Below are 21,170 nucleotides of genomic sequence, written 5' to 3' on the forward strand. Positions count from 1 at the left end.
TTGCTCCAAAAGCAGAGGAAAAGAGCAAAGAAACTAAAATGGTGAGAAAAAGTTTATGAGGAGAAAAGAGAAAATTGAGCATTAATTTAGGTATTCTTGGTGAGAAATCAGAACACTTAGGGAAGAAATAGAATCAAGGACAAATAATACTTTTACAAGCTAAAAATTATCTAAACATGCAGATCAAAAGGGCTAATAAATATATCCAGCCGATAGTAATAGTATCTAAATATATCCTGTTAGCACTTTTGTATTTTATGGATAAAAAGGAGAATCTTGCAATCATCTGGACGAAAAACAATTACCCCTCTCTCTCCCTCTTTTTTTTTTTTTTCAATATTCAAGGAGTTTCATCTCTAGTCAAAGGCTATAGAAACATATTCTTTATTATTCTTTATTATTTGTGGTCTCAAAAATTAGAGTCCCTCATTTTCCTTGTAAAAATTTTACTTGAGAGCCTGTTCCAATTGACAAAGTGATATACCAAAATTTAAAAAATAAATTAGGAAGAGGAAAGTCTTCAAATATATACTGATAGTTATAAATATAGCTATAGCTATAAACAGATTATGAGAATAGTAATTAAACAGAAAGTTATGCCTAAGTAATTATTGAAAATAAGATTATAAACATAAATTCCAATGTAAAAAGTAGTTATTGAATATATATAGGAATTAAATTTACACACACACACACACACACACAAATTTAGTAACAATTATCTGGGTCCCAAATTCCAGATCATGGGTTTTTTTTTTTTTTTTTTTTTAAAGTTGTGGTAAAATACATATAACAAATTTTACTATCTTAATCATCTTTAGGTATATAGTTCAGTAGCATTAAGTTTATTTACTTTGTTGCACAGCCAATCTCTAGAACTTCTTCATCTTGCAAAACTGTTAACTCTGTACTGATTAAGTAACAATTCCCTGCTTCCCCTCCTCCCAGATCCTGGCAACCTTTGTTTCTATGAGTTTGACTGCTCTGGATACCCCATTGAAGTTAACTCATTCAATATTGGTTTTTTTTTTTTTTTTGGTGCCTGGCTTATTTAGAGACTACTTTTTTTTTTTTTTTTTTTTTTGTCTTTTTAGGGCTGCACCGTGGCATATGGGAGTTCCCAAGCTAGGGGTAGGGGTTGAATCAGAGCCATAGCCTCTGGCCTATGCCACAGCCATAGCAAAGCCTATCTAAGCCGCATCTGTGACCTACACCACAGCTCACAGCAACACTGGATCCTTAACCCACTGAGCATGGCCAGGGATAGAAACTGTGTCTTCATGGATACTAATCAGATTTGTTTCCTCTGAGCCATGGTGGGAACTGCTACAGATTACATTTTTAAGAACTGAAAGGAGGAGAAAACTTGAAGAGGTTAGGTAAATAGAAATGGCAGACTAATTTTCTCCTTTCAGGATACTTTGTTTTGAGTTTTGATAAAGACTATTGTTTGCTTTAATCTCTGTTTTGGTTTTAGATTTGTTAAGGAAGCCTGCTTTTCGTCTTGCTGTCAAGTACAAGTTTTTCAGCCTCAATTAATATGGTCATGTGTTGTGTTTTTTGATTGTTTGTTAGTTTGTTTTTCTCTATCATATTGATAGATTTTCTTTTCTTTTCTTTTCTTTTCTTTTCTTTTTTTCATGGCTTCAGACTAGGGGCTGCAGCTGCAGACCTAAGTCACAGCCACAGCAATGCAGGATCTGAGCCTTACCTGCAACCTATGCTGCAGCTTGCGGCAACATCAGATCCTTAACACATTGAGTGAGGCCAGGGATTGAACCCACATCCTCACAGACACTATGCCAGGTTCTTAACCTGCTGAGCCACAATGCGAACTCCCTCTATCATATTGACAGGCTTTCTGATTGTGAACTGTACTCATTCCTGGAATAAACCCTCATGATAATAGTGTATTTTTCTTTAGGTAACATCGTTACAGTTAGTTTGAATATATAAATTGAATATATTCAATTTTATTTAGAATTCTTGAAGCTGCGTTTATATGTGCACTTGATCTTTTTAGTTATTTGCTTGCTTTGTTTTGATGAGGGATCATGCAAGTTCAGTTATTTAAGGTTTGCTGGCCTAATAAAGGCTTATGAGAGAATCTTCTTCATAAAGTAACCTGTCATCATTTTCTATAGGCAGGGAGGGTAAAAATAGCACTGAGATTTGAAGGCTAGGTAAAGGATACATAAAATCCAGCTGTGCACCCATCTGTACCTAGTGCCATTTTTAAAGATAATTTTAAAAATACCTTTTAAGCTTTTCTGGTGTTTTCAAATTTTAAAGTGCATGTGAATGACCTGCAGAACTTGTTAAGCTTCCGATTCTGATTTCAAGGGTCTTGGTGAAGCCTGAGCCTCTGCATGTTTTATAAGCTCTCAAGTTTATGCCAATGCTCTTGATTCTGGGACCACATTTTGTATAGCAAAAGGCTAGCTTGGTGGTTCCCAGACTTTGCTGCACATTGGAATCACACGGGAAACTTTTAGAACATGCTCATGTCTGGGTATCATCTATACCAACTAAACCAGATAGCTGGGAGTGAAAGGCAAGTATACATTGTTTTTCAAGAACTCCAGGTGGTTCCAATGATCATCAAATTTTGGGGACCACTGCACTTGGTAATTGGTCTATTCAGGGTCTACTTTGCTCTATTTTGGTTACTTTTATTTTGGTAAGTAGTTACCCATTTAAGTTTTCAAAGTTATGGTCAGTAAGCTGCGTATGTTAATCTCTCTTAATTCTTTTAATGCATTTGGCCTCTGTTGGTGTGTCTTCCTTCTATTCTTTTTCTTACTTTTACCTTTTTTTCCTAATGAGACTTGCAAATGATTTTTCCATTTTGCTTGTCCTTTTAGAGAATCTTCTTTCCTTTTATTGTTTCAGATATTCCTCTTTTTTCTATATTATTAATTTTAAGTTTTATCTTAAACTCCCTTTTTTACTTTTCCTTAGATTGTTTTGATATTTTTTCCTCTTATGGTAATAATTTCCCTTTTTCTTATGATTGCTTTCTAAATAGTTTACAGTTTTTCTTTTGATTTTCTGTTTGATTCATGGCTTATTTTCTTAATTTTCATGTAGTTCAGAAGATTTTTGTCAGTTTTTTTTTTTTAACCTTCAGTTTTATTTGCCAAAGATGAGAGAATGACCTGGAAAACTCTGTGCTTTTAAGAATTTGTTAGTTCTATTTTTGGTCAGGGCATGATCAGTTTTGATGGTTTCTATGGTTATACCTACAAAATATAGTGTTTTTTGAATCATATCAAGTCAGCCTTCATGTAATAGTCATGTTCAGATCTAAAAGAGATGCACTCAAAATTATAACTATAATTATACTTTTATGAAGTTTCTTATATTTGGTTTAGGCATTTCTCCACAATATTGTTTGGTGCATGTGGGATTTAGGATTTATCTTCTTCATTAATTGTGCATGTTATTCATTCATGATGTTTTTCATCCTGTTTATTGCAATTCATCTTAAATTCCATCTTAACCGCGGCTAATGGGCAAGGCCATCTTTTTGTTTGAGTCTTCTCTGCCTACCATTTTATTTCCAACTTTTTTTTTTCTTGTTTTGTCTTAAGTATGTTCCTTACAATGGCTAGATTTTGTTTGACTGAGTCAATCTAACATTCTCTTTATGGGATAATTCAGTTCACTTACATTTGTTGTTGTGATAGATATAGTTACTGGATACTATTCCTCCTATTTTACTTTATATCAATTATTTATTTTTGCACCTCACATCCTTATTTTGGTTATCTTGATTAAATTCATAGTCATTGTATTTTTTTCTTTCTATTAATTTGGAAGTTTTACCTTCCATTTTCCTGCTCTTAAAATAAAATATCTCTCTTATTATTACTTGAAAATAACTATGCTTTTATCAATACTATGATTGTTATTTGTATTTTAGAGAAGAGAAATGAGAGACTTAGAAGTGTTGCTTAATTTCCCTTAAGTTTACATAGTTAATGGCAGAACTTATTTTTTACTATTGTTTAATGTAATTTAATATAATTCTGTTAATTATAGTGTATTTTAACATATTAATATTATAATTTTACTATAATTTCAGCATAACTTTACTGTAAAAATAAACATAGCCCACTTAGTAATCCATAAAATGTCTGTACTAAGAAATTTTAACAATCTGAAAGAATTGCTGATTTTCTTAAAAGTACATAATAAATTGTTTTAAGATCAGAAAATAAGGAGTAGAATAAATTTCATGAAAGACTCAGTTCTCTAAGAATCTTCTCTGAAACAGATTCTTGGAAGATGATTTTATAGTGCATTTTTCCAGACTTTCGACTTCTCTTTTTTTTTTTTCATAAATAAAAATGACTGTCATCCAAACCATTTTATGAAGCAAGCATGTAATCCTGGTATGAAAACTTGACAAATTAAATACAAAAATTTCCATAAAAGTATCACAACTATGTATAGAGAATTTGGGAGAAACTGTTAGTAAATCAGTTCAACAGTGAAGTAAAAGAACCATCTTCCATGGACCAATAGAAATAACTTAATCTAAGAATTCAGTAATACATAACAACAATAAGTGTTACAAGACTTTTGAAAAGAAGGTAATTTCTGCAATATCCCCCTAAAAAGCATTTAAATAATATTCAATAACCATTCTGATAGGAAAACTTTTTAAAAACTCTGAGTAAACTAGGAATAAGTGAATATGTCAAATAATGAGCAAAAAGAAACAATCAACAATTAATAGCCAGAATTATCATTAACTGTTAAACTCTAGAAGTAATCCCATTAATATTAGGAATAAAATATCCCTGCTAGCCCTATTCCTGGTTTACATATTTTTAAATGCTCTCCTAAGAAATAATGCATATGTATCTGAAAAATCTAACCTTATTATAATTCAATCAATGAAAATTATAACATTACTGTAATGCTATCTTTTCCCTATTAACTTGCCACAATTAAAACAAATCCCATTAATATGACTAATATGTAATTCTGGCAGCAGGGTGGTGACATGGACATGCTTGCGACCTGCCCGAGGGAATAAAAATTGGCAAAAACCTTTATGGAAAGCAGCTTGACAGTTTTTTTTTAACCGAGAGCTATTAGAAGGGTTTATGTCCTTTGACCCAGTAATTCTACTTCTGGGAACTCCAGCCTAAGGAAATCATAAGAATTGCTGACAGAGATTTGTGTACAAGGATGTTAATGGTAGTGCTGTTTATAATATTTTTTTTTAAATGGGAAATAACCTAAAGTGTCAAACAATAGGAGAATGGTCAAATAAAGTATGATACATCCAGGCAGTGTAATATGGTACAGGCATTAAAAACATCCTTTTAAAAAAACTAATCTAAAGATACATTATTAATTAGAAAAACGCAGGGTACAAATTTATTTAAATTTGATAGCAATTTTATAAAATGCATATTTATATGTATACCTATATATTAGAAAAAGTTTAATGAACTAGAAGGAAGTACTAAAAAACATAAATAATATGTTAATATCATACTATCAGAGTATGTTAAATTCAGAAAACTTGCCAGATCCTTTAAATCATCATCAGGGATATACATTTCTTATTGAAGGACAAACTTAATTCTAATTACTATGAAAATGTTGTCCTTACTAATAGGCTTAGGTTCAGTCTCTGTGCAGAGAATCATTATTTTTGCAATGATTAGTATATCTTTTATAACCACAGTTTCTGTCCTTAACCAGGGACAGTTCAGATAAATTGAAATACTGAGAGAACCAAGTCTTATAACATCTCTACCAGAAATTCACCATTTCGTTGGTTATGGTAGCTGAGGTTATATGAAGATTAAGAAAGAGCTAGTATGAAGTAATCTTATCTTCTCAACCTTTGTATCCATGAATGCTCAGTTGAAGGAAGTGAACAGTTGGAATCATAGGGCTGGAAAATGCCTATGAGATGCTTAGCATCTTCTTTTCTGGCCACACTCACAGCATGAGGAAATTCGGGGCCAGTGATTGAACCCATGCTGTAGCTGTGACCTGAGCTCAGGAGTGACAATGCCAGATTAATCAGTGAGCCACCAGGGAACTCCTAGTATCTTCTTTTTTCAAATGAGCAATGCAAGAAAACCAACAGAAAAACAGCCATGTAAAAAAGTAGAATCTTAAGAGTTGCAATTGGTTTCTAAGGTACTCTTCTCCCATTTCCTGCCCAAAATGAGAATTCTTAGATCCTGTGGGGGTCTTTACATGTACTGGGAAAACCCATATGCCTGTAGATACAAGTTTCCTCATCTGTCAAACGGTAGCAACTTGAGGATATTTTGTGAGCATCAGGTGAACTAATGCTTTCTAAGATCTCTGTGAGGTAGCTTGGCAGTGTTGGTTATTATGACCTTTGCAAGTTTCACTTTCCTTCTAGGACTTTTCTTATTGGATGACAAATCTGTTTATTGAGCCAAAAAAACAGTTCCTGGAACTATGCAGAATAAGTCTAATCCGCCATCTACATTAGCAGTCCTTCAAATACTGGAAGACAGCTTTCATGAATTTAATAACTGCTTTCTGTGGCTTTTTTTAATTTTCAAGAATAGAACACAGTAGACCATAAAAATGAGCGTTATCAGTCTTCCTTTGGATTTTCTGTGTAAATGTTGTTTAACATTCAAATGGTGCTGATTATAATTTGAGATATTAACAGTTAGATATGCCATTGTGTCCATTTGTTATTGTTTGTAAAGGAGGTTAAACACCATATTAACTTTTGAGTAGTGATTTATTATTGCTTTTGTTAGAGAAAAATAAAAAAGTGAAATAATATAATTTGATATTGCCTTTGAGAATTTTCAGCTTGCAGAAGTCTTTATTTCCTACTCAATTTTATTTTTTAAAAAGCATACATGTAGTGTAAATACAGCATCACATAAATGCTAAGTTGTTCTTTGCTTCCTGGCGTAAGCTGTTGTGTAATATTGCTCTGTAACCATTAAGCAGCTGCTCCGTCTCAAAGATGCTCATATTTCCTTTGGTAGATGAAGGGAATTTACTATATGAACGTCTCCCAATTGCTTTAAGATCTTTGGCTTTTGTGTCAGCTATTTAGATTCACAGTGGTCTACCTAACACACAACATTCATGTTTTTAGAAGGCCCCAGCAGCCTGGAGGTTACAGACCTGCATTTTGCTGAGTCTCACCCTCTGTATCATACAGCAGAGCTTCTGATCCCCTGCATGATCCTCTCCAGTTATTTTGCCAGAGTCCTTAAGTACTGTCTCTTGTATGCTTGTGAGTAAGCACCATTAGCTGTCCAAGTGCCATCCTGTCATCTGTTTCTTTTCTTTAGCCTGCCCGTCTTGGGTCCTGCTTGTCCATTATAAAGTCTGTACCATGTGCAAAGATGCATGAAGCGGCCAGCTGTCTATTTCAGTTGCTTCTCCCAGACTACCCAGTTGCCAGATTCCCACCCATCCCACTCCAGTAAGGTCATGGTCAGCAAGCATAAACTTAATAAGGAGTCCTCCCTTTTGGTGAAGTCTCACTATGTGCCATGCAGGAGTGGAGCCCAGCAGGACCTATGGTGTTGCATTTTGGCTAGTGGGTACCACACCAGTTCTAATGTATTAACAGTGCCTCTCATAGTTTTAGTAACATATAACTTTTTTAGTTTTTCCTATAGCTCTAAACTCCTTAGAATTTGGGGATCTGAGGGTATGGAGTGGAAAAGTACCCCACTACATCCTGAATTGCCTTCATTTTTTTTTTTTTTTGGTCTTTTCAGGGCCACACCCACAGCATATGGAGGTTCCCAGGCTAGGGGTCCAATTGGAGCTGTAGCTGCCCGCCTACATCGCAGCCACAGCAACACCAGATCCGAGCTGAGTCTGTGACCTACACCACAGCTCACAGCAACGCCAGATCCTTGACCCACTGAGTGAGGCCAGGGATTGAACCCGTAACCTCATGGTTCCTGGTCTGATTCATTTCTGTGGCACCACGATGGGAACTCCCTGCCTTCATTTTTTAATGAGAGAGACATTGTCTGTGTGTGGCTGCCATGCTGGGATTACCTTGAGGTGGCCTTTCTCTCCCTTATGATTTGACTCCTAACAGGACCACACTCTCTAGCTTAATGAGCATGACTAGGGCATGATTACAAAGCAAATGGAGTCCAGGCTACTCACTGAAGTAATAAAGAAATGAACTTCAGATAATATCTCTATACCAAAATGTTATCACATATTACACATGATAGAATTTATGTAAATATATTGAAATGTTCACTATTCACTCAGTCATCAACTTCTAGAAATTTTTGAACTCTTTAAACACTTCCGTACTAAATGCCTACGGTTGTAGTTATTTTGTACTAAATGCTTAAGGTTGTACCTTAGTGCCCAGCAAAGTCAGAGATAGAATCTGACGGTAATCAGTATACTCTCCCACTCTGCTCCAAAGCCTAAATAAACTCAGCAGATGACTTCCAGGAAATAACGGGGGTTGGCATAGTTATCCTCCTTTCTTAAGCTATCTATATCTACATTGTTAGACAATTATTAAAGTGTTCATTTGTAACCATGTTTCAAAAAGTTGAATGTTTCAGTTTTTTTGTGAAAGCTTTTAGTGGTCATTGTGTAAGTAGTCACTGAGTTAGTTGTTAAGGGGGATATAGCGATGAACAAAACTCAGTCACTCCCAAACTAAGAAAAAACACAAAGTTTCGGAAACAGTTGCCTTGGAAATTGGACGTGTCAAGTGGTGTAAGTACAAACCAGGTGCTATGGGAATATAGAGGAAAGAGATTATTTCTAGCTGGCACAGGGGTGGGAGGAGGTGGGTAGAGGAACAGATTATGGAGGGGATGGTGGTTGAGCTGGACATTGAAGGCTGAGAGTCGAGCAAGTGGAAAGAAGGCCTTCTGGTCAGAGAAAGCTATGAGGGCAGACCTTTATAGGGCATAGATGGGTAAGGACAAGTAATCTTATCTGATTGGTTAAGTTTTCATGATAAATAAGGTCTCCAAATTTAATGTATTGGCCATATATAAAATATTATTTATCGTATATGAAGTATAATTTATTATACTTTAAAACAACCACAAAAGCAACAGAAATATTTGTATACAGTGATAACCTGCAGTGGTTCAGAAAATTTGAAATATCTTTTGCTCCAGCCATACAAGGGAGTCAATTTCCTTTATTCTCCCAATGGTTTTTAGCACTTTGTACAATGTTGTCCACCTGGAAGTTTCTCGGTAATCACTAAAATGAATTCAATCTGGTGAAAAATTAATTGCTCAAGAAGTAGGTGTTTCTTAAAATAGAAGTGCATCGAATGGGGACATTTTGCTGTTATCTTCTTGAAATGTTTTTGGTTTTTTTTTTTCTGAGTAGTGATTTAATATGAGATCTGAGTTTTATCACCAACCAAGATCTAGGATTTCTTCTCATTCTTCCATTCTGTTTCTAAAGAAGGTAGAAGAATGGATGGATAAAAAACAGTGTTCAGACATACACAGCTCCTCTGTTCACAACAGTGAAGATATATGCTAATTAAATGTTTATCTGTCATTTCATGCTCTGTATGGTTAAAAAGGGGTGTGATGACATTCATTCTGATAAAATTTTTAAATGATGATTTACAAATAACTTGAGACTGACTGAGTCCAGTGTGCATAGTCCAGTGTATGGATGATGGATCCACGGGCCAATTCTAATTTATGGGTAACCTCCAATCGGTGCCTACTCTGGGTTTTATATCTTTATCTCATTTATTATTCCTAACAACTCTATAAGATAGGTCATTATATTATCTAATTTATAAGTGAGAAATCTGAGGCACAGAGAGTCTAATGTTCCAGGATTACTATTACTTTTGATGATTTCAGGATTCCCCATTGGCATACTGTCATCAGAAGTCAAACCCCAGCTCTTTGACTTGAGTGCTCCATGTTGCTAAGCCACCCATAGCTCACATCCCTGCGCTGAATCTAATCCCTTGGTCAACCCTAAAACTTTATTTAAAATCCAATCAAATGGCCAGATCTTGGAATGTAGTCCTGGCAGTATTTTAATTCTGAGGACTTTCATACATTTATTCTCTCCCTGGAGCAGCAGAAAGTAGCCGTATCCACCCCACCTAAGGTGTTCTTTCCCTTCTTACCCTCTGCCCACTTCCCCCACATGGGTGAGAACCTGGGGCCATGCTGGTGTAGGGATTCCCACCTCTAGCCCTGGACATAGCTAGGCCAGCTCCCAAGCATGTCTGACCTACTCAGGCTCCAGACCTGGGGGCCACAACCACTGTGGACCCTGAACCTGGATGTTCCAGAAGGTCAGCAGGCATTCCTGGAGTTCTGAATTCACCACCTTTTGGGAGAAAAAAAAAATATTCTTGAAATAAAGAGAGTGCCAGGGAATGGTATAAGGGTGGGGAATCAGTGAAATCTGTTAGGTATATTAGAGGCCCATGGAAATGGGTCTGGGTAAAGTATTTGCTGTGTGTACAGGTTCAGCTTTTGTGTGATTTGTGACAGGAACTGGGGTGGGAGTGCTAGTAACAGAAGCTCCCTTTTCTTTAATCAGGGAAGGATTTGTGAGAGCACAGTGGTTCCAAGACTTTGAAGTAATTCCAACAAGGTGCTAATTGTGGTTGTGGTTTTCCTTTTTCTTTATTTCTTTTTTTTTAATGGGTGGACTTTAGTCTACCAGGTGCTATGGAGCTGAGAGCCCCAAACCTTCACTTCCTATGCGTGGACTGTGGCAAATAAAATCATACCAATTTCCCTGTGCATTTGGAAAGTTAATTTTTTTTTCCTTAGAAATTATCTAGCATCTAAACTTTCAACTTTGGTTTAAACAGACTTACTTTGCATTCACAAGAGTTTTGCTTTTACAGATCTTTGTAAGCATACTTGGTTTTTGTTCTAAACTTTAGTTTAAAACGCTTGAACAAATTCTAGTGTTTAATCATTTATTTGCTTCCTGCTTATGTTGATCTTTTTCCTCTTGATGTTTATTTTCAGGATACCTTGAGGATAGTTTTGTAAAATCTGGAGTCTTCAATGTATCAGAACTTGTGAGGGTATCCAGAAGTGAGTAAACTCTTCTCTTATTATTTAATTACACAGTATGATTGAAAATATTTTATATTTTGAACCTTAAAAACAGTATGAAGAGAACTGTGTATTAGGAGAAGTTGATTTTTAAGGTCTTCAACCTTTTGATGAAATTGAAAGTGAACATATTTTGTCTAAATTTCTAAAATATTTGCATTTAAATCATCACTTTGTGTAGGACAAAAATAATTTGGGGTTTGTTCTAATCACTGTGCTATTGGTATTCATGTAATTCACTGTTCTCTCTATGACCATAGATGGTCATTTATATCAAAGGAAGTGTGATTAATTAAATGTACTCAGTGTTGTTATGATAACCCACATAAGTTTCCTGTAGATAAGTGCCTTTTTCATTTTGCTAACATTTTGGTGAGGGCTTGGAGATGTACAGGATATACACACTAACATGCAGAGTGTAGAAGGGTGCAGAAATTAACTTTGCAGATTGTAGTTGGATATAGATAGAAAGCATTGTTATTCAGAACAATGTCCAATTGTTTTCACTGGCCACCTCACCTGAGACACCCATTCTTGGCAGGCTGGATGAAAATTTTCTTGGGTAAGTTTACCTGGCCAGCTAACTAAGCAAGGGGGAGGTTTTCTTGATCAACTATTTTACTTAAGTACTGGTATGTACAAATTTATGTAAGATGCAGATTTTTCTCTCATTGACCATGCTGAAGAGAGTAACTCATTTCTGCTTTCTCTCCTCTCTGATTTAGCTTATTTATGTAACTTTGAAGGGAAATCTTTCATCTGACATTTTGAGAGTGTCACAGTTTGGAGTGATATTATTCAGGTGGTGTAGGGAGCACTCTGGTCCCTGTTTAAGTTGTATTTTTCACTTGGGTCAAAATTCAGAGGTCACGAACAAGAATTATGATGACCCCAAAAGAGCAAATGAGAATGAGTTGCTCAGGGCAAATATAAGGTAGTGCTTTAGCATGGTGTTCAGTGAAGTACTCTCCAAGCTGGTATGTGACTATGTCTTTTGAACTGTAGTTTTTTAAATAGTTCATCAGATTTCCGAAGTGGCTAGTTCAAATAGCATATGCATCTCAGAGAGTTCTGTACATGAATATTTAAGGTGGTAAGTAACTTACTCTTCCTGACGTAATACTGCAGTGGGTAAACATGTGCCCCCAAAGACTTCTGTTAGGGATCTCTTGGCTCAGGGCAGGGTAAGAGAGCAAAACCTAATATCCTGCATCCCAGTATGTACAAGATTCTTATTTGCTGGGCAAGGGGATTCTGATTGTCTACCTTACTGACTAAGGCACTGAGCCTTGTGTGTCTTTCCTGATCAATATGTGTTTTGCAAAGGCCTCCAATCTTTTAACTTTTTTAATGTTGATTTTTAATTTGGAAAGGTACATGCCTGACTTAACTTACTACCATCTAATGGCATCATGTAAGGAAGGGGGTATTTGAGTGTGTATACACGTGTGTGTATGTGTGTGTGTGTTTTCCTCCTGCTCCTCTTTAGCAGAGAGATTATGCTGCTACAGTTATGAGACGTTATGGGATTATTTGTTTATATTTATACTTTTCTAAGTTTTATGATATATATTCATTCGTCTTATGAGAAGGATAGTAGAGTCTGTCAGAAAATATTATTCATTCCTCATTATAGGCAACATGCTAGATGCCTTAGAAGGAGAGCTACAGATGAGAACCTTTAAAAGCTCAGATAGATATTTTGAGAAATTTGAGTTTAAAACATAAAACGTGATTAAAAATATCTTTCTATAACTGTTGAGAAATGAGGTAAATTTAACATACATCATTCATTCTTCCCTCGTTCGTCTCTCAGAGGTTTTTAAGTTATCTGTTATAGCAAACATTACTGATATGTAAATAGTCCATTCATTATGTGTATTCTTTCATTAGTTAATTTTTTTCAACAAACGTTTATTTTCTACTCCGTATGTAAATAGGTGTCTCTGAAATGCTTGAGAAGTTACTCTAAGTGTTTTAATATATCCACATTATAATCTTATTTACACAATTGAACTTCATTGTTTATGAAATAAGGGTTTGCTAGTAAACATCAACTTTAGCACAATCCTTAGGCTGTGTATCACAAATTCTGACTTCTTGAGGGTTTATGGTATGTTAATGGTTTTTGTGCTCTGGGGTTTTGCTGTCATATGGCCCTCTAATATGTATGTTGACTTTAGCTAATGAAGCTATTCGGTTTTAGGATAGTGATCTTTCTGTTGAATGATATTATCTCCATCTTAAAAGTTGATTTAGGATCAGCTTTTGGAGTGAGGAGAACAATAAGAGAGATTAAGAGTTGGCCTCTAACCCCTAAATCTGAGGTTCTTCTGAGCCTGGCTTCTAAGAGGATATTGGCAACCTCTTAAACATGATTTGTAGCCTTCAGGCCTCTTGCTGCTCTCTCTGGGAGAGGTGCTAATGCTGATCTTTGCATCTGATGTCAGTTTTTTCAGAGGCTTTTAAACAGGGATATCTGCCTGGGACTTACTGTTCTCATGTGCTTTGTCATTAGATAAGTTGTGTGTGTGCTGTTTTACAATTTGGCTATGTTTATTATTATTAGTCTAATTTCTCTAATCTCCCATCTAGTGTCAAAATGCACACTAAATTTTATAGCACTCATGTAAAAATCTGTAGACAAAGTGTTTATGTTTTGTTTTCTGTTTTGTTTCACTTAAGCAATGACTGAAGCTTAGTTTTCCATCTTTTCCCCCTTCTCTCCCCACCCCCTGTCCAGTTTTATTGAGATATAGTTGTGACATGTATAATTTTAAGTGTCTAGCATAATGGCTTGACTGACATATATTGGGAAATGATTGTCACAATAATAATATCCTTCCTTTTGTATGGATACAAAAAAAAAAAGAGAAAAATATTTTTTCCTTGTGGTGAGAACTCTTAGGATTTATTTCTTATATATCATGCATCACTGTTAACTGTAATCATCATGTCGTATATTACATCCCCAATACCTATTTAATACCCATTTATTTTATAACTGGATGTCTGTTCATTATGACCACCTTCCTCCATTTCTCCCTCTCCTAATACCCACTTCGGGTAACCACAAATCTGATCTCTTTTTTCTATGCATTTGGTTTTATATTGGTTTAGATTGAACATATAAGTGAGAACATACAGTATTTGTTAACAAACAGTCTTTAATGCTTTCTGGGTACTTTGGAATAATCCTCTGGAACAAAATTAAAAAAAAAATTCCAAGGATTTTAAATGTTTGTCTTACTATAAATTATACCTAGTATGTTTATGGTCAAGCAATCTGTGTTGACTATCAAGCCATATGTTTATTAAACAGAAACTACAAATCTTTGCCTAAATATTACATGAGCTCAATACATTGCAAATAGTTGATATGATATAACATGTAAATTTCCTGATGAAAACTCAGTTCTTTGAATTGTACCCATTACTGCTGCAGAAAACCAAATAGATTGCTTACTTTCACCGAACCCCTCAAATGCCTCCTTCTAGCACATACTCTGCTTTCCAATGTCCCATGGAATGTGAGATTTCTTACCTTGCATTTTTTTAACCTCTGGTGTACCTCAAGCCACAGCAAGCAGCTACATTGTAACTGTCCAAAGAATTCAAGCCATAGGCATAGTTACACATCGAATACTTATATATCTTTTGTATAAAATGAGACTGATGCATACTATGTAATATGAGCAATCTCACAGAAGTCAGATGCTTCAGAATTATAGAGCTGAGACTAATCTTGCATTTATGATTTATTCAATTTTTAATAGGTTGAAATATTCATTGTATATTCCTTGATCATTTCTCTGCAATGAAGAATGCTCTTCCTAATCATATTTTCCTTAAAAATATTTTAAGTTAGTTTCAACATACCTGATATTTAAGTAAAGTTCAATTAAAAATTCTGGCTAAGAAAAATTCCTTGAAATGCAGCTGTTCCTTTGGAATTTTATATTCAACTTGGTGTCAGTTTGGAGAGAGGGAAAGGTTAAGTAGACTCTCTGTTCTTAGAGCGAATCTCAAGGGCTCTAAAATTTTGTCACCCCAAGCTAGGGTACACTTATGCTCATTGGAGCTTTTGAAGGCCAGATAAAAACAAGTGAAGAAATAGAAATTGTTCTTAGGCATTGTCCTTTGACACCAACCTGGCAGGCCTCCACCTTGCATGTCATCTCTGCCCATGACCTTGCCCCTGTGGTAACCACTGTTTAAAATTCCCTCCCTTCAGTACCTTCCTCATTCTCCAAAGCCCTGTGCCAGCTATGGCTTTTCCATAGATTTCTTGGACCACCTAAGCTTGTGTGAGATTCATATTCTGTTGAAATCCTGCATCACTTATTGATCCTGTTGTTCAATAAGTGATGAAAGTTTCATTTTAACCTCCATTATTCTTGTGCTTATATGTTTTTCATAAGTGTTTTGTTTACTCAACTTGTTGCCCAATATGTCTTATTAAGGATGGGAGCTATCTTATACTATTTTTTATCCCTTGCAGCGTCCGTTACTAAGTAATGGACGTAGTACCTTATTGGATGAACAGACTATCAGCGAATTAGTTCATTTTTATCTCTTCATCTGCTGTTAGGCATACCTTTTGAACTATTTCATCTTTGCTAACTGCTCTTGGTTGCCAGGGAAAAAGTTGGGGGAAGAAAACAAGGAAAGAAGGAAAGTCAAATTTGTTGAATACCCATTATATACTCAAAACGATGCTGAGCTTTTGTCACTCCTTACTTCATCTCATCCTGAAAGTAATAATATGTGATAGATTATTATGATTCTCCTTTTACAGTTCAGGAAACTGAGGCACACAGCTCAGTTGTAGCAGAGGGAGTTAAAACTAAAACACTGTCTAGCTCTCATTACTCTACTCATTGTAAAACCACATGCTGCCTCACAGATATATTCAGGATGTCTAGAAACCAGTTTTAAAAATTTGAAAAGATGTGTGTGGTTCTTTGTACAAAAACCAACACTTACATTAAAAATCTCAGTTCATAATACATGAGCAAACTCAAAAAGATTTCTTGATTCATAAAATAATACCTTAAAATATAATACTCCATGAGTATATTTTAAATGACTTACAATGCTGGGCATAAAAACTTAAAAACAAAACATATCTATGGAGTAAAACTGCTTAACATTCATGTATGAAACCTGTATTTTGGAAAAAGAAAATCTTGGCTTATATTTTATATTTTTCATATGTACCTATGGTATTTATTTTTATATCAAATAAAATTTATATATATATTTATATCAAATAAATATGATTTCTAGTACATTCTAATATTAATGTTAAAATTATTATAAAATAATAATCTTTTGTGAAACTGTTCCAATTTGATTTATTTAAAAGTGATTTGGTTTTTGAGAGCCAAGTTAGTACAAAGCACCTTGCTTGGATTTGTGCAATAGGCAATATATGTTGTTTCCTATGGCACATCTTTAGACTAGTGGAGTGACAAGTATGATGACTAACACAAAGGACTGAATGGAGAAGCTTGGGCAGTGGGAGTAGGGGAAGTAGTAACCAGTGATGACAGCCTGAGTGCTTCAGTTCTTACACTTGAACACTAGTATCGTGAGGATGTTTCCAAGTCTTACCCCAGGGGATGGGTTGATATCATATCATATCATAGTCTTAAGGTAAAGAGAGTTCCTCATCCTTTCCCAGAGGCATGGGAAATATTAGAGGATTGTATTTAAATGGAGATGACAGTGGTAAATGCCATTCCAAAATTTCTTTTTGTGTTATTCCTCAGCGCCCATAACCCAGGGAACTGGAGTCAACTTCCCAATTGGAGAAATCCCGAGCCAACCATACTATCATGACATGAACTCGGGTGTCAATCTTCAGAGGTCGCTGTCTTCTCCACCAAGCAGGTAACTAAGAAAGGAGCTGCTCTAGTTCTCAGTCTGTATGCAAATAGGTAGGTATGCAGATAAATAGGTACCCAGGTAAAGAGATGAGGGAAATAAAGCAAAGAGCTCAAGATTTATTTTGCCAGTTTTGCACAGATTTTTAATCTTTCCTGGTTAAATTTATTTTGAAATTTGAATGTTAAATGTAACTGTTGTTCAAAGCATTTTAAAAAAATCTTTCAGGGGGACAAGGGAACTATGAAAATATATTAATATGATTTTTTTATTCTCTTCTAAGAAATATAATGATTCTACAAGACATCTAATTACTTTGGTGACTTTAAAAATGGTATTGTCATGGCAAAGATCCCTAGTTTATGTTTGATCCATCCAATTTTTACCTTCATACCATATCCAAGCTGTGGATAAGGAAATGGGAAAAATAAAATGTGGCATTTACCTAACCTTAAAAGACCTTATTCTAGGCCACAGGTTTGCCACTTTCTTCAATTAGTTGATGTTCGTTGAATAGTTTAGTTACCTCTTAGTCACCAGTGAAAGTATTACCTGCCCTGAGATTTGGCTCAACCAGCCTTTGTAGGGGAAGAGCTACATGAGGTGACTTTCCTCTTAGTTCTCTGTTGACATTCTCATTTTTTCTCTCTTGACTTTGTGATTGTAGCTTTCAGTCCCACAGGAGTTTAAAAAGAGGTCTCTTATTTAAATAAGGGGAATTTAGATTTCGAAGCTGTTGTACGTAGGATTTGATATGTTCCGCAATTATACAGTGTTAAAAGACAGCTGAGTGAATGAGAAGGCAAGATAAATATTATAGCTGTATTTTTTTGGGGGGAGGGTATTTGGATTTTCATTATAGAAAGAGCAATCTCACTTCCAGAGCCTCAAATATACCCATGATCAGAGAGAAGATCACACACAAGTTCCAGAGCAAAACATGTATTTCATAATATTAACCTTAAAAAAATCTGGATAACTATTTTCCTATGTTATTCTCAATAACAAAAATTAATTGCATTTGAATTAATTATGGGGCTATGCACACTTATATATTTCTTAACTAAATTCAATTTTCTGTCATTTATGGTCAAACTGTATATTCCTACAGTAAGAGTGCATAATGGAATAATTGGGTTTATTATCATTAAAGTTGTATGTGATATGGTGAGATGTTAAAAATGCTTTAGTTTTTCTATATTTAAAAGTGAGCGGTAATTTTTTATTTTATCTGATGGATTGATATGTTGTCAACACAGATCTTTACTCATGATCATTCAGAATAAAAAAGGTTTAAAAAACATTTCTCTTTTATTTCCTTTTGAAAATCTTTTCTTCCTCATTTCAAGTTTTCCATAGGTAAGTTTTACCACTGATTCATAGATGAAAGAATTAGATTAAAAGAGGTTTAAAAAATACATTGTAACTTTGGGTACAAAGAAACTAAAGAACTACTATTTACTCTCTGGTTTAGCATGGATAGAAATTGCCGTCTTCTATATCATGTTAATACTGAGTGTTGTGAGTCAAATATTAATCACAAATACATCTACAAATACACCCAGACATGCACATGCTTCCAGTGTAGTAGAAAGAGCATGATCTTCCAAGTTGGAAGTCCTTAACTTGGGAGTTCCTATAGCGACTCAGCAGGTTAATAATCTGATGTAGTCTCTGTGAGGATGCAGGTTCCATCCCTAGCCTTGCTCAGGGGGTTAAAGATCCGGTGTTGCCATAAGCTGTAGCATAGGTTGCAGATGCTGTTTGGATCCAGCATTGCTGTGACTATGCTATAGGCCAGCAGCTGCAGCTCTGATTCAGTCCCTAAGACAGGGAACTTCCATATGCCACAGGTACGGCTATAAAAAAGAAAAAAAAAGTCCTTAACTTGTGTCACACTGCTTCCTTTAACATACCCTGGGTAATTCACTGATCTTCTCCAAATTTATCTCCTTGCTTGTAAGGAAATGGAGGATTGTTTTATGTCTATGGCTTCTAAAGTCAATTCCAACTCTGAAATCCTGTGACATATGTTTATTACCACTGCATAAAGTTCATTCAGAAGATATCTTTTTCAATTTTTACTTGCGTAGGTGTGGATAAGAATTTTTTTTTTAGTTTAAGGAAAAAAATCCATTTTCATACTTATGATTGTTTAATGGGGTATTGGAGGTACATGATAGCAACATATAAAGTATTATGGTATGTGCCATAGAATAGCTTTTTTAATCTCTACTCTAAATATTCATTTTTCTTAATAATTGAGATAAAGCCATGTTTTTTTTTTATTAAAATGTTATTTTAAAAGTATATCATTTGGGGAGTTCCCTTCATGCCTCAGTGATTAACAAATCTGACTAGGAACCATGAGGTTGCGGGTTTGACCCCTGGCCTCACTCAGAGTGAGTTAAGGATCTGGCGTTGCTGTGAGCTGTCGTGTAGGTTGCGTTGTGGCTTGGATCCCACATTGCTGTGGCTCTGGCATAAGCCGGCAGCTGCAGCTCCAATTAGATCCTTAGCCTGGGAACCTCCATATGCCGCACATGGCCCTAGAAAAGACAAAAAGACTAAATAAATAAATAAAAATAAAAGTATACCATTTGGTTTGAATTTGGCAATACCCCATTTTTTTGTGGTTGATCTTAGGAATAAAGGATCAATAACCTAATTTTTTAGGAAAAGCTCAGTAAGAATGTACAAAATAGTTTATAATCAGTAAAGTACCACAAAATGTTTAATATTATTGATAGGTTACTACTAATAATTACTATTTAATAAGTACCTTCTAAATGCCAGCCACTAAATGCACTGCGCTTTATGTTTAAAAACTCATTTAAAAACTCATTTAATCCTCTCAGCCATTCCCCTTTGAACTAGGTTTTATTATTTCCATTTTACAGATGATTTAAACTGAGCTTAGGAAGGCTAAGGAGTTTACTTACCTTTGAATTGATATGAAAGAATTACATTGTTGATGGCAAGATGAGCATGATTAATATTGATAATTATTATGAGGCAGGTAAAATCATAACAATGGTTCTAAAATTAATATACTTATCACATTCAGAATTTATTTTTTACAACTGAAAATACTAGTTTACTTCTGGAAATATATTTCAAAAGGTAAACACAACACCACATTTTAAATCAGCTATACTTCAATTTTTAAAAGGGTAGATATAACAAATGTCATATTTGTTAGGCAGGAACAATTATATTGTGGTATAATAAATGATATGTACAACTAGAAATGTTTACTACTGTTGATGACTTGAATACTTACCATTATTTTATAATGAATCTGAGATACTTTTTCTTGTATTTATGGACATTTCCACAGAAAGAATCTTCTCAAATTATATACTTTCAAATGCCACATATCTTCCCAGAAATCCTATTAATGTTAACTGTCATCATATTTTAACAGCAAAAGACCCAAAACTATATCCATAGATGAAAACATGGAACCAAGTCCTACAGGAGACTTTTATCCCTCTCCGAATTCACCAGCTGCTGGAAGTCGAACATGGCATGAAAGAGATCAAGGTGAGGAGGAAGGAGTTGTCTCTAGGGAAATAGAGTAAAATGTCGATTCATTTCATAAGTTTCATTTAGTCAAAATTTCATGATTGAATTAGTATGGATTATATTTTCTTCATGAGATGATTGCAGTAAAGGTATTTTTAACATAACATTTTAAGGTAACACTAGTCAAAGGTTGTTAAAGTAAAGGTACAAAAATCCCACACTTCTATATGTTTTTTGAACTTTTTTCCTCTGGACAAAATGATCTTTTAGAACCTTCACTTTGTATGTGACTGGTGGTGATCTGTCTACATTAGTTGGTTGGATTGCAGCAGAAGCACTAGTTCAGATTCAGTTAGATCAGTTTGCTGCTCTCTATGGGGTGTTTTAAGAAGGAGCCAAGCTTTAAGCAGTTTGCAAGTGCCAGTTACTGAAAGTTCCCATTTAGAGGAAGCTGTACTTCCTCTTGGAAGTAGGTACAACATCAGCAATAAATAAAAGTGTAATGGGAGACACGTGACATCTGAGTCACTTGAGTTATTCTTTCTAGATAAAATTATCACCTGGTTCTAGGGCAGCTCTGAGGAAAAAATATAACTTGAAGAAATAGGGGTTATGTGGCTCTCTGAATTCATGCTTAGCTCTTTTTCATGCTTAAAGTCT

General features: G+C 35.0%; 1 protein-coding gene across 10 annotated transcripts in view; it reads left to right on the forward strand.

Annotated features, from left to right (window-relative positions):
- NFIB (nuclear factor I B) overlaps positions 1 to 21,170 on the forward strand; it is a 245,108-nt gene that overhangs the window by 161,618 nt on the left and 62,320 nt on the right. For all 10 annotated transcript variants that reach the window (XM_005660096.3, XM_021063648.1, XM_021063654.1 and 7 more), the window contains exons 4-6: positions 11,004 to 11,072; positions 16,868 to 16,988; positions 20,410 to 20,528. In XM_005660096.3, coding sequence (XP_005660153.1) covers positions 11,004 to 11,072; positions 16,868 to 16,988; positions 20,410 to 20,528 — 309 coding nt within the window. The remainder of the gene's footprint in view (positions 1 to 11,003; positions 11,073 to 16,867; positions 16,989 to 20,409; positions 20,529 to 21,170) is intronic.

The sequence above is a fragment of the Sus scrofa genome, chromosome 1 (assembly GCF_000003025.6).
Source record: "Sus scrofa isolate TJ Tabasco breed Duroc chromosome 1, Sscrofa11.1, whole genome shotgun sequence".
Lineage (NCBI taxonomy): Eukaryota > Metazoa > Chordata > Mammalia > Artiodactyla > Suidae > Sus > Sus scrofa.